The following is a 14405-nucleotide window of genomic DNA, read 5'->3' as shown; positions in this document are numbered from 1 at the left end:
GGCACTGCAACAGCCACAACTTTGAGGACCAGTTGTAAGTCTTCTTTTTCAGTGCCATTCGATCACTGAACAAGAGGTTGGTAAGTCAGAACTACCTGTATTCTACATCTTCCATAACAGAGTGAATGCCTTACCTTCCTTGCTTAGATTCAAAAATGTATTTCCACATTATCAGTAAATTATTAATTATAACTTGCAAGCATGTGTATTACTATGTGCTTTAAGATCGCTACTATGCTCCATATCTACATCAGCTCACTAATGTTAGTTTTTTGATAAGCTTTTTACCAAGACTTGCATACGGATCCATTTCTGAATTATGTACATATGTAAACCCCCCTGGAATATGTATCACATGGCAATTATAAAACAGAGTCCCAGACTACTGCTTGGAGAATTATAATTTGGCCAAGACTGACTGGAGACTCATCTCAATTACCCACATGCTGGGACAAGCCACTTTACATATTACAAATGCCAAACAGCAAAGTAATGCCAAAGAACCATTCAGTGACATCTGAAACACTGAGAGCCAGTGAATCAACATATAAGACACAATTTTACTACATGACCAGCAATGGTCTGGTGGAGAACAGGTTGGGTAGGGGCATCAAGAGTCAAAGATAGACACACCAGCTAATTCTGGTTCTGCTTCCATCTTCCTCCTTTCCAATGTCACCAGGAATACTTACATTTTGCCACACAACACACCAGATTTATAGCAAACCCCCAAACACAAAATGCATCCTCTTGCATTTGCATGATTTTTAGATGGAAACTACCTCCAAATTATAGAATATATCTATGGAAATCAATTTCCTTATAAATATAAAGCATCTCATTGATTAAAGCAACTTTAATCAATCTAACCCAATATTTTTTCCCTGGGTGTCTCCCCCACAGTGGAGGGCAGGACACCCCTCTGGGCTAATAGTGGTGTTGTATCTTATAGTGGAATCCATCCTCTTCAGATAGGCAACCAGAGAACATAGCTATCAGAAGGAGAATAAGTAGATTTGCCCCTTTTGCTGCCTCCTCTTCTACTTTAACATCATGGATTCTTGTCTCTGAAGATTATCACACATGTCTCTACCAACATTCTGGGTGACTCTTTTAAGAAAGGATGGGGTGGAATATTGTTAATTAGACTGCTGTGATGAATTTGCAAGGTATCTTGAGGACAAAATTACTCTTAATTATTGGGAGTTGGACAGTGGATGGACAAGTCCAACAGAGATAACCGAAGCAATGTCTTTGCAAGGTTATTTGGGACAGATTTGAGCCTTTCAATCCTTAGGAAGTTGACAGATTTCTCTGCAACATCAGCTCTGCCACTTGTGGATTGGATCCTTGTCCTTCCTGGTTGGTGAAAGTCTCTAGGGAGATAATGGGATGCTGAATAAGGGTGATGGTTAATGCATTCTTGAGAGAGGGAGTGATACTACCCGCCTTGAAGGAGGCAAGGATGCACTCCCTCTTCATGAAGCCACTGGGAGATGCCATCTGCTGGCATGGGTTTAGGTATTATCAGTATGCTAATACCCAGGTATACATTTCAACCCTAGGCTGAACAGGAGATGCAATTGAGGTTCCCTCTTGAGACCTGGAAGCTATTAGGGCCTGGATGGCGAGGAACAGGCTTAAACTCATTCCCAGCAAGATGGAGTGACTGTGGGTGCAAAAGCCAAATAATATCAGTTTAATTACTTCCCTGGACAGCATCTTCCTCTCCTATTCACAATCTTGGGTTCATAATCTGGGGGTCATCTTAGACTCATGGCTTCTGCTGGAAGATTCTGTGTACTACTACTCCATTCTGTGTACCAACTTCAGCTCTTCCTGGATAGGCAGACTTCATTGATGGTCACCTCTCAGCTGGACTATCGCAATTTGCTCTATGCGGGGCTGCCCTTGAAGACCTCTCAGGAGCTACAACTGGTCCAGAATGCTGTAGGCTCTATTCAAATTGTCCAGGTGATACCTTTACTTCAAGAGCTGCAATGATTACCATGAGTGCAATTCAAGGTGCCAGTTATCACCTTTAAAGCCCTACAAGGCTCAAGATCTATGCCTTTTTGAGACTGCCTGCTCCTAGTGGAATCTGCATGTCCAGTATCAGCCCTTCAAGTCGGCCAGGTCAGGAAGCAGACATCATAAGCACTAGTGGAATTGTACTTTATTGTTTTATGATTTAATAACAGAAACTTGAAAGGCTGACATGAGTTTGATTCTGCTTCCTCTTATATCAAAGAGAATCAAGGTGGGATTAAGTTTCTTTCTTTCTCTCTCTTCTCTTCCAGGGCTAAGTTGATGTTTACATAATTCTTCTTGCATTTTTTATACAAGGTTAGCTCTGTACTCCTCTACATCCAGTGAGAACTAGGAGGGGTTTGCTGTTGTGTGTCTCAATTCCTAAGAAGTGTTGCCACCAGAGACGGGGGCAAGTCTCCTCTATAGCTGCCCCCGACCTCCTCAGGATTAGCATACCTCTGGAGAGAGGTGAGCACAACCTTGCTAGCCTTCTGGAAGACAATTAAGGAGTGGCTGTTTCAGTGGGTGTTTGGAAACCATGTGAATTTTGTTACTGAAAAACTGGCATCTGGTGATTGTTGGGGACCGGGTTCCAATTCTGTGGTTGTTACATTATCACATAATATATTTTTACCTCATTACTGTATTCATGGAATACGTCACTTAACATCTTTTTTATTGGAGGGGTATACAAGGAGGAGAGTAGAGAACAGAAGAAGGATATACTGTACAGTATAGGGAGGAATGCTATGAGAGTTCTCCTTTTACAAAGATCACTTAGTACTGTGTGTAACACAATCACAAGACAGAGAACATAACAAGATATACTGTATACAAAATAAGAGAAGGATATCTCTTACAAGGACTATTCCAAATTTGAATAGCTCCTTTTATATTATACCACACTGAACCTGGTACCCTCAAAAACTTCAACTCCATAATCCCCAGCCAGTGTGGTCATTACGTTTGTACACTATATTTTGCAAAAAAAACCCAAAAGTTTTTTTTTTATATGACATTGTGACTTTTATTCAGTCGACAAACTGAACACACACAAACCTCAAGCATTTTTCATTCCTGCAAAGTACTTATTTCTTGCAATGATTTATATATACAGACAGCACACTGAACCACATGGGAGGAAGCAACTGTCTTTTAAACTATCCCCAAACAAATCTTTAAAAGTGCTTAGCATATTCCCTCTGAAAATATTTTTTATTTCTTTGAGAGAAAAAATGCATGTCATTTACATTAAATTTCCGATAAAGAACACAGAATATAAAAATTCTAAATCAGGAGGGAGTACATGAAGAGTAAGTAACTGTTGAAGGGGGAAGTATTAATAGTACTTCTACAGTATTCATTAATGTTTCCTTTTTGCTTTAAAAATCTGATGTGTATACCCCAGCAGTTTTAATGACGAAGATAAATCAAATTCTAAAGTGGTGATTCTACCACCAACACACATAGTTTGAGCATCAGTCTATGTTTGGTCTTCTTGGACTTAGAAATTTAATTCCTATTATCTATTGATCCTGCCTCCATAAAAGCATGTGCCATATGTATTTATTAGCCTTTATGGTGTCACACAACTTTTTTAAAAAACGTATTTGACCTAATCAGTAATCAGTCATGGTTAAAAATGACAATTTTATGTTGAATCTATAAAGCTATTATATGAAAGGCAATCATTATACCAGAGTATTATAAAGTGTCACTAAGTCACAATTTTACTTTTTCCTCTTATTCTTCCTTCCTTATTCTACTATAGCAATTACAGCAATTCAAAGGGCATTGAAATGAAGGTAAGTATGAAAGATGATTTATTTTACTGACATTTTAGAGGAGAATCATACCAAATGTTGTCCAAAGTTCTGGCTGGACAAATGCAATTATTGAAATAGCCATGTAATACCAAATGAAAAAACTCAAAAGCCAAAATACATTTCTGAAGTATATCATTTCGAATCTGCCCTTTCAATTCATGTCCCGTTAGGATCATAAAGAGCCTCTTCCTCTTTGCATAAAGGCAACTGGTTTTTCTACTAAATCTGAGGAACCAAAAATGTGGAATCATTACTAAGTCAGTCATAGCAATAGGAATTTTATTTCCATGTTTGCATAGTTTGTGGCTTGGCCCACCTACTTGAATCAGTTGAATTATTTAATTAGAAAAAAATGTGGGAGTTTTTTTCCTTTTTTATTTTACTAAACTGCTGGTCAAAGCTAACAGGGTAGATACAGAGGGTTGATGAGGTTTAATGACATTTCTGCCTAAGAACAGTATGTAAAAAATATTATGTTTAAGACCCTCCATTCCGAGAGGTAAATTATTCACAGAAATTGTTTTGTTATACAGAAGACAGAATTCATAGCATTCCCTACTCTGATTTTTCCCACAAGTATAATGGCATCTTCTATGGCTGAAGTGGACTTGAACATAGAACCCCTTGGTCCTACTCTAACACCTAGATCACAAATAAACTCTATGAATGACTGTGTGCTTTATTTATTTTATTAATTTTCAGTATATAAAATAATTGATTTTATTAACTGAGATGTAGATGAATCGTGCTTGCTGCTGCTACAACTCAAAAAAGCCACATCATGTACTGTGGGTTGTTTTCGAAGGGAGGGAGAAGACAGAAAGCAATTCTGTATCCAAAAGACACAGAGTAAAATCTGGCAGAACATTCTCCAGAAACCTCATATCAACTGACAAAAGCATGGGTGGTTGCATTTTTAGTTTGCAATTTATTAAGTGTTAAAGCAGAAAACAATCATCATCTAACAGAAATGACATTTTCAAGCCATAGAATTCTTGTATCATTCAGTTTTATAACTACAAACCTAACATGGGAAGGAAGGATTTATTCAATAAGTATATTTTAAGTGGGAAAGATTTCTTAGGTACTTGCACAACACATTTCTGTCAGAAGTAGAAATATAAATAACTTTATTCATGCTGCAATGGTGCTTATTCAGGTTGTCCTCGCTTAACGATCATAATTGGAACTGGAATTTAGGTTGCTAAGCGATGAGGTCGTTAAGGGAATCATCACATGACTGCTTCACTTAGCTACCGCAATCCTGGCACTCCCAGCTGCCATTCTTAAGCAAGAATCGTGGGTCATTAAGCAGATGGAATCCCAGGTAAGGAACCCAGAGGTGCCTCAGGGGGGTGGGGGAGGCCCTGGGAGGCCTGTCATGGGCCATGTGTGGGTTGGGGGGTGCTGCAGTGTAGCACAAAGCCACAGCTGCTTCAGCCCAGTCCAGCAGCACTTATGACTACAGATATACTGCAACTTCCCCCCCACCTATCTCCCCCCCATCTATGCCCTTTTGACCACCCTGCACAGCAGCACTCATTGGTAGCAGTGCCTGGGCTGGGGCTAAAGTAGAGGCCCAAGGCCTTCAGGGGTCTCAGCCAGCTGCCACTGCCTCCAGGCCTCAACTTCAGCCCCAGCACTGCCGCTGCCACTGAGAAATACCGCCTCAATCCCCACACTGCTGGTCTTCACCACCTCACACCATTCTCCAAGCTGTGCCTCTCATTCCTTCCCCAAGTCAGCGTCCCATTCTTGCAATCCTTCAGAAACCTTCGCGATTTGGAGAAGAAATGGTGTGCGTCCCATTCTTGCGAGACCTGGGGAAGACCAGAAGGTTTCCAAAGGATCATGAGAATGGGACGCTGGCTTGCAGATGGTATGGGGTGTGTGGCTTGTGGGAGGAATGAGAGGCACAGGCTTGGGAAAGGAATGGGATGCCAGCTTGCAGAAGGAACGAGAGGCGCGGCTTGGGGTATGGCACGAGGCAGTGAAGGCCAGCGGTGTGAGGCTTGAGGTGGCATTTCTCAGTGGCAGTGGCAGTGCTGGGGCTGAAGTCAAAGCCTGGGGGTGGTAACAGCTGGCTGAGACTGAAGGCCTTGGGTCTCTACTTTAGCCCCAGCCCTGGCACTGCTACCGATGTGCTGCTATGCAGGGTGGCCAAAAGGGGACAGATGGGGGGGAGATAGGTAGGTGGGGGAAGTTGCAGCGCCCCTGCAGTTGTAAGTGCGGGTGGGCTGCCAAGCGGTCAAATTTTGATCACGTTACTGTGGGGGCACTGCAACGGCCATATCTTTGGACATGGGTCATACGTCCATTTTTTTCAGCGCCATCATAATTTTGAACAGTCACTGAACAAATGGTTGTTAAGTGAAGACTACCTGTATCAAGGTCCTCAGAAATGTATGTTACATTATATTCTCAAAGGGACTAAATCAAGCACAAATCTTACTGCTTCCTTATTCCTGGCATTAAAACTTCCACTTTTCCCACAATTTGAAAATATATATGAGGGTATTTGGTGTCAATTTTCTTTTTTAGATAGAGGAGAAAATCAATCTCTGCAGCTATACTTTTTACTCCAACTTACAAGGTGATAAGAAAATATTCATTTTAGTCCATCAAACAAAATTAAACATCCAGAGTTTGTTAATATCTTTATTAGCACCAATTAAAACAACATAACAGAGACAGCAAGTTTTCAATTTATCAGAATTATTCATCAAATAAATTATTAGAAGTATTAGGCCGTTACATTACATTACAGGCATGAGGTTTGCAGTTCATACTTCAGTGACATGGAGGTTAAGAAAAAGAAAGTGGTGACTCCTTACTCTGAAAATACAAGGATATTAATCCCCAATCTCTTTCTGAGCATATAGATGCTTGGCTTAGCAGAGAACAGGAATAAAGAAATATTACAATCTCTGTATCAGCAAAACCAGAGAGAAATGTAGGATATTTCATTAGTTACCAAGTCAATTAAGCAAAATTGTACAGAAATAGCTAGTGGATGGAAGAGGTTGAAACTTCTAAATGTAGTCCCACTTCTGATTGTAAAAATTCTCTTCATCTGTAGGAAAGCTTTACTCTATGTGGCTGAAGGTGGTACTTCCCAAGGCATTAAAAGTAGTCATAGCATGTTCATCCATTAGAATAAAAAAATTTAAATACTCATATGGGAAATGTCTTAATTACAGTGAAATGATACAAAAGAGCTATAAACAACAAAAGCATCCAAAAGCTCTTTATCGTACACATTAAAAATGTGACAGGGAAGAAGCAAGAAAGTCCCAAAATTAAGGTATATGGCACAACTAAGAGATGAAATCAATTCAAACTGAGCCTCACATTTGAATCAGCTGTAACTTATTCAATTTTACAACTCTTGTTAAGAATGTGTGATAAAAAATATCAGCTAAAGATCAACAGAAACACTAATAATTTCCTTTGTAAATATTATCATGGCTAGCTGTAGCCAAGATCAACGTTGGAGTCTTCCAACAGCTGATCCAGGTACTGTACTATCAAATTTTATGGAAGATACTGTAATTAATGTATTTATTTATTTATGCAATTTCTATAGCCACCCATCTCAATCCAAGTGACTCCAATATGAATCTAAAAGAATGTGATTTGCACATAGGCATTTGATATTTTATGTTGGTATCTGAAATTTTAAGACAGCTTCTCCCAATACCAGTTGATTAGATGTCAATGTATTACTTCTTCCTTTCCCTGTGAAAACGGTGCAAGATTTTTAAAGGTTTCATACAGCCTTCATTAGGTTTTCAGATCATCCATTTACTTCTCCATAACAAACAATGGCTTATTTGCCTGTCATGTTCTTTTGTTAAGCCAAGATAAATAAGCCAGGGTTGTGGTTCATGCAACTTGCTAAATAAACCATAGATGAAACCATCTCTGGTATGTTAAGTATACCCACTCAGCGAGGAACCAGGAGATCTGAGCAGTGGTGCTAGACCATGGTAAGTTAGATTTCTTCCATTAATGTGCAAACATTGAATCTGTAGCCCAGTAGCTCTGCTATTGCATCTTGCATCATTTCTACTGAACTATCAATAGTTTCCTCAGTGGTGATAATGTTGCATTACTGCTAAATCCATCACATTCCTGTCCCTGAATGCTCCTCAGAGAGATTCAAGCTAAGTGGTACACAGTTCCTAGAGTAATATCATACAAGGTTAATCAGATCTAAGATAAGGTCCAAAATTTATTTCAGACTTAACAACTGTTTTTACGTAGGTACCTTTCAGTTCCAGTAATTGGAAAATACACTTTTACTATTTTATCTCTGCATCTGAATGAACATATGGGAAAAACTGAACTATGGGTGGCTATTACATTAATGGCTCCCTTGACTGTAATGTTAGAAAAGTATACTTAGCATTTATCAAGCTTCCCTTCCAGCCCTATTCATGGCAAAAACAAAAACCATCCCCACCCTTGATGTTAGTTCTTTCCAGTTTACTCTGGACAGCACAGGCTGCAAGTCCAGACTAATAGCTCTTGTTTTCTTTTCCTAATTTGATTTTTTGTTTATATGAAATGCCATTGCTATAAAAAGCCACAATATATACCTTACAAGTGATATATTTTATTTATTTATATATCAAATTTATATCACTGCCCGAGTCCCCCACAAGGATATATATAGTTATTGCATATATAGTTATGCAATACCAAAAATGTTTTAAAATGTAATAAAATGTACATGAATATATTATCATCAATCTATGAAAGTCAAGGATGGGATTAAAACAGTCAGTTCCTTCTGATTATGTACTTCTTTTGTCCACTTAAACCAAACAGGATCCTGTACTTTTTACTTTTAATGTAAACCAAAAATAATTATTTGTCTCTTTGAATATTCTGTTGCCAATTATACTTGAAAGTGAAGAGCACTATAGTGTATTTTCATAGCTTTTAAACTCATGAGATATATGAATACACAATAGAGCAGCAGCCATTTTTAGTTCTATCTACTATCTATCTATATGCATATATCTATTAATATGCAGGACACCTAGGTTTATCAACGTTTTATGTGGTAGCTAACTTTGGAGTATTCAGCACTCAACTACTAATGTTCCTAATGTGTATTAGAATACATGGTTATTCAGAAATAACACTGAATTTCCCAAAAGCTCAGAACTAATTATAACTTCCTGAAGTGAACTAGTTCATTGCCTGATACTCATTCTAATTCACAGCAAGAAAAAACATGGAGAAAACAAAGGCAATGAAAGCCTGCTATTGGATCCCCAAAGTATGGGAAACACAACCTCTTTATCAGTGATAACTGAAGAAGAGATAGAAAGTTGTTGAATACAGGAGTGGGAGGTTGGCAAAAATTCTATTCTGCTGTGGAGGTGGGGCAAGAACTCATATAATGATAAGATAATCTTAAGCAGGAATTTATGCTTCCTTAGGTTTCTCTATCAGAGTTATCAGAGAGGGTTCCTCTGATAACTTATATCCAGGCTGTTTTTTCCTATATCTCCTTGCCATATGTCAACAGGAATCCCACAGGATTTTTGGTACCATGAATTTCCTTGTGAACAAACCAGGAAAGGACAATGGAATATCTCTTGGTTCTGAGTCCACAGAAACAATTGAAGTTCTCACTCTTTTTCTTTCACAGAAACAGTCAATACAGGGAGTCCCCAGGTTAAGAGGCCCAGTTTACAGATGACCCATAGTTAAGAACTGAGTCTACTGTAGCAAAATTCAAGTTAAAATACACAATGGTTGGAGTTCATTACACAATACTACTTATACAGTATTATACAATAATAATACTATTCCAGCTTACATACAAATTCGACTTAAGTACAGACCTTGAGAACTGAACTCGTTCTTAAACTAAGGACTACCTATATCATCAATTATGCTCTATCAAAGGCATATTCATAGATACAAGTACAGATTTTGGAAGGAAAGGCAATGGAAGCTTCCACCCCAGATAGTGGAAACACCAGTTCTGGGATAGAAAGCAGCCTTTGCCCTACTTCTTATGCATTCTCAGTAACAGGCCCTTTCTTCCTCTCATGCAAATTAATTAAGGATTTCAATTAAGTATGAGAATGAAAAAGAGCAGCCACAGCCAGTGCCATTGAGCCAGAGCATAACCTAAGGCAGTGTTTCTTAAACTTTTTGCTCTCAGGACCCCTTCCCACTTCCCAATTATCACATCTGTAGAATATTTATTTATTGAATCATGTAACAATAATATTAAGCCCATTGGATATTAACATAAATATTTTTCATGAAAAAAATCCTATTATTTTTTAACAAATGAAAAATAATAATAAGAATGAAATTGTTTTAAATTTTTGCAAATACCTTCAATATCTGGCAAATAATTTTGATTTTGCAAACCCCTGAGAGGGTCTTGGGGGACCCCCACGGGTTCTTGGAGCACACTTTAAAAAACATTAACCTAAGGTATTGCAGACATGCATGAAGTCAGAAACAGGCTTCCCTTACTTTTTGTCACTGCTTATAGCATCTAAACTTTTTTCAATAGAAGTCAACAGTAACCATTCAGTTCTATGGAGACAAATAATTTTAACCTAACATAGTGACAGGCATCTTGCAAATTATTTGAAATGGCAGTTTGCCTAGCAGTATACATGATATTACCACACTTTTATAGTAACAAGACCTAGTCAAATAAATATTATCAGCTTACTCATTTCATCTCCTTTATTGTCTGGGTTTAACTTGGCAACAACTGCCCAAGCTTATGTTTCAACAGTGCCTGGAAGCCCAATAATATTTTAGTGCTCAGCAAAACATGTGTATTAGCTTCCCTTGCATAACAAACAAGGAAATAGTGTATTACTCCCTCAGAGGGAAAGTACTGTGTAGTCTGACATACTTTAGAACAAAACAGGAATAAAGGCAATATTCGCTATCTTAAATTGCTGGTTTTAAGACTGAATCATGATACATTTTTATCACAGAGAACACACTGAGGCTATAAAAATCTGAGTATGGGAATAGGCAAGGCATACTGATACAGATTTATTTTAGGAGGTTACATACCAGGGAAGGCTTGAAAAAGAAATAGGAAATAACACTGAGTCTTGTACATCAGCCAGATCACTAAAGAATTTGACATCCTTTTTCCAGTCTCTCAACAACCTTTGCTATAAATACAGATACCAAATGAATGCAAGTCAGTAAGTACAAAAGCACATGATGAACAATGGCAATATCTTCAAGCAAGTCATTAATAGTAATCCAAAATCCATCTGGAAAGAGAAGAAAATAAGGCTTTATACTGTGCCCTTTTTATTTATTTATTAAATCTGTTACCCACCCCAATCAAATGTCTCTTGGCAGTTTACAGTATCATCCAATACATTAAAATATTCACAGTGTAATGTTAATGAAGGTAAAACTTGGAAAAATATGCATACAAAATGGAAAAACTACAAAAACAAACAAAAACAAACCCAGTAGATGATAATAATCACAGTGCAAACATTCTTCTAAATAACTCTGTTCTGAGCAGTTTATGACATGTTAATCAAGTGGGGGCTCATCATAACTCAGGGGAGAGGTATTCCATAAAACAGACACAGCAAAAGAGAAGCAGCACAGGTCGGTGGGTGAAGACTGGTTGAAGAAAATGTATCTTTTTTGATTCCTTATAAACACAAGGGCTTAAGTACAGATTCCAAACTGATAGCATTTCAGATCCTAATGTCTGCAAGGATCTCAGACTGCCTTCAAATGAATACTTGATTTATCCAAAATTAGCACAATGGGCAGCTTGCTAATAATTTTCAGCATCTTAATGTTTTAGCATATTCTGAAATAATGATTCCTATCAATCTTTTTTTAAAAGACTTTTACATAAGTCTATATTTATATATGAAAGTAAATTCTATTGAATTTAACTAAGAAGTGTTTTTGAATAAATAACTGTTAAGACAATTCCACACAAGAATAGCATCAATCTGAGAGTAGCTTCAGGCTTCTGTGTTCTCACACTATTAGCCAGAGAGCTTAACTGACTTATTTCCCTCTTAAATGCTATATATTGATACTGATGCAAAGCTAGCTTTAATTACTTATTTTGTGATACCGTGGATCCATTTTCCACTGGAGGAACTCCTTTCCTCACTCCTCTTTTCAGCTCCTGAATTTTAGATTCTAAGAAAGAATCTAAGAGCAATGAAAGGTTGATGGTTCTGAAGCTGCCCTTCAGTGAGACCAAACAAACTGAGCAGAGTGAAATTGACAAGAGAAGTAGAAAGTGCCAGGGGTATTTTTCCCCCTTTCCTTCTCTTTTGCATGGGATGAAGAATTTATTGCTGCAAATGTAGCAATCTGAGGCAGAACAGTGATTTTCTCTTCTTGTTTCCAGCATTAGAAATGAAGACAACGTTGATTGCCTGCAAACTGCTTCTGAAGGTGTGGAAATTCCCTTAAATTAGTATCAGTAATAAAGCTTTTTCTTGGAATATGAACTTATGGTTACAATTTCCCCAAATCCAGAGGAAATTCAAACATAAAACAATTTTGCCCATTCAACAATATTTCAACCTGGAGCTGGATCTGATGGCATAACTATATCCAGAGATCTGATAACAGGTATAAACAATAGTACTTCTGAAACTGAGAGGTGAGGAGGGAAGTACTAACATGATTCTGAAAAGAAAGGAATTGCTCTTTAAAGGCATGAAGAGGAACAAATGGTGCCAGGAGGTGGTTATCATACATACCATTAAGACATTATTCACATTACATTATATTCTGATAAACAGCAGCGTAGCATTGAGGCAGCCTCTTACCCCTTTGATTTGCAATCAATCCCCATCCCAACAAATGCAACAAATACACCACAGCAAGCATGTGGCACACAGGAAAACTTCTACTGGTACAAAATCTGAAACATACATATTATCAACAAAATATCTTAGAAAGAATAAAGGTGGAAAATAGTTCTTTACTATCTTCATGAGAAAGAAAGTAAGCATTCATACCGAAGGGAGTTATTCTTCTAAAACAGAATTCAAACCAAAAGTTTGCAATCACAAGCTATGAGAAGACACTTCAGCATTTTCGGAGATAATTGCCACTACTCAGTCCATAAAAGTACAATACAGAACTGAAAATTTAGTATTATAATTTTTAACTTGAATAAAGAAATAAGCAAAGCCAACATGAAGATATGTGCATGGGAAAAAGGAGAGAGAAGCATGAGGGTGCCTGCACTTTGCAACTGCACAGAATGATAAAGCAACTGTTTCCAGAAGGTGGGCTGGAAGCAGAGAATATCAGTAAATGGCAACCCTTAAAAAAAGGGCAAGAAAGGTGATTCACAAATCAGATAAATGAGACCCACTGACGTTCCAAAAGCAAGCGCATCTTGCCACGTTAATAAGACAATTTAAGGTATCCCATACAAAGCACACAAAACACTATGCTAGGACTATTGCAAAGAGAAGCCAGGGTGGGGTTATGCAGTTGATTAAGGTATGTCAGAAAGTGGTACACAGTTTTCTGCTTTACTTCCAGCTTCATCGGGCAGCTACAGCCAGATCCTAAAAGCTGGATAGTATGGGGAGAAAATCTATCAGAGTAGAGACGCTCTAACTGCAACATTTTAAAAGCTGGTTGGCTTGGGAAGGGAAGTTGGCGATCTGTGTACCTGATGATGCTCCAGAACGAAGGGATGGAAATGTGAGTACGTGGGAAGGATAGGAAATAAGGTGAAGCAATTCCCCCTCACCCCAGCTGGAAAGGACTCAGCGGGAGGGGGAAGAGCGATCCTAGCCAGCCCGGGCAGAAGGGGATCCATCCGATTTGCTTTGTCTCTTGGCAGGAGAGGGAGATGGGAAGGAAGGAAATTTCGCAGGGAAAGAGGCAACGCAGACGAAGTACAGCAGAAGATGTGGAGGTGAAGCTGGAGAGGTGAGTTGGAAGAGGCGCGGGAGAGCCAGGAGACAGGCGCGCGTGGGGCGGGGAAGGCTTTTTCCTTACCGTAGACCCGTAGCCAGCCCTGCCGCTGACAGACCGATTCCCTCAGGATCCGCTCCAGAGTGCTGGCCGCCCCAACGAGGTCCGCGGGTCCGGGTAGAGAATTCTTCAGACGTTCCAGGCAGGAATCCCCCCCTTCCCCGGCCGGCTCCATCTGCTGCTGCCGCTGCTGCCGCCGCCCCACGGCAGGGTCAGCCACGACCGAAGCCCCTTCAGCCCGTCACTTCCTCGGTCCCCCACAGCCTTGCCCCGGCTGGCGGGGCCCGCCCCCTTCCCGGTCACTGGGTGCGAGCGCGCCGCTGCTCCATCCCGAGGCCGCCTCCTGGGACGAGCTCGTTCGGCGTCCCTCTCCCAGCCCGCACTCGGAGCTCCGTCGCCCCGTGCACGGCTTCTCCCTCAGCCCCGGCGGCATCCCAGGGAGGAGCAATGGAGCACCGAGCCCTCAGCCAGCTAGCCGACCTCCTAGCTCCAGGCAGGCACGGGTGGACAGTCGCCGGTTGCGAAGGAGAATCTCGGCCAGGCGTACTCAAT

General features: G+C 39.6%; 1 protein-coding gene across 2 annotated transcripts in view; it reads right to left on the bottom strand.

Annotated features, from left to right (window-relative positions):
• The window catches only part of RASAL2 (RAS protein activator like 2), a 237091-nt gene extending 222763 nt beyond the window's left edge, over positions 1–14328 (bottom strand). For both annotated transcript variants that reach the window (XM_088154086.1, XM_088154087.1), the window contains exon 1: positions 13878–14328. In XM_088154086.1, the coding sequence (XP_088010212.1) occupies positions 13878–14028 (151 nt within the window). In that variant the 5' untranslated portion in view covers positions 14029–14328. The remainder of the gene's footprint in view (positions 1–13877) is intronic.
• Between the last annotated feature and the right edge of the window lie 77 nt (positions 14329–14405).

This window comes from Python bivittatus, unplaced genomic scaffold, assembly GCF_059951505.1.
Source record: "Python bivittatus isolate LINGU-HERP-01145 unplaced genomic scaffold, Pbiv_v1 ctg000700_np1212, whole genome shotgun sequence".
NCBI classification, from domain to species: Eukaryota; Metazoa; Chordata; class Lepidosauria; order Squamata; family Pythonidae; genus Python; species Python bivittatus.
Note: the sequence above shows the minus strand (reverse complement) of the source record. Positions and strands in the feature narration are given on the sequence as shown.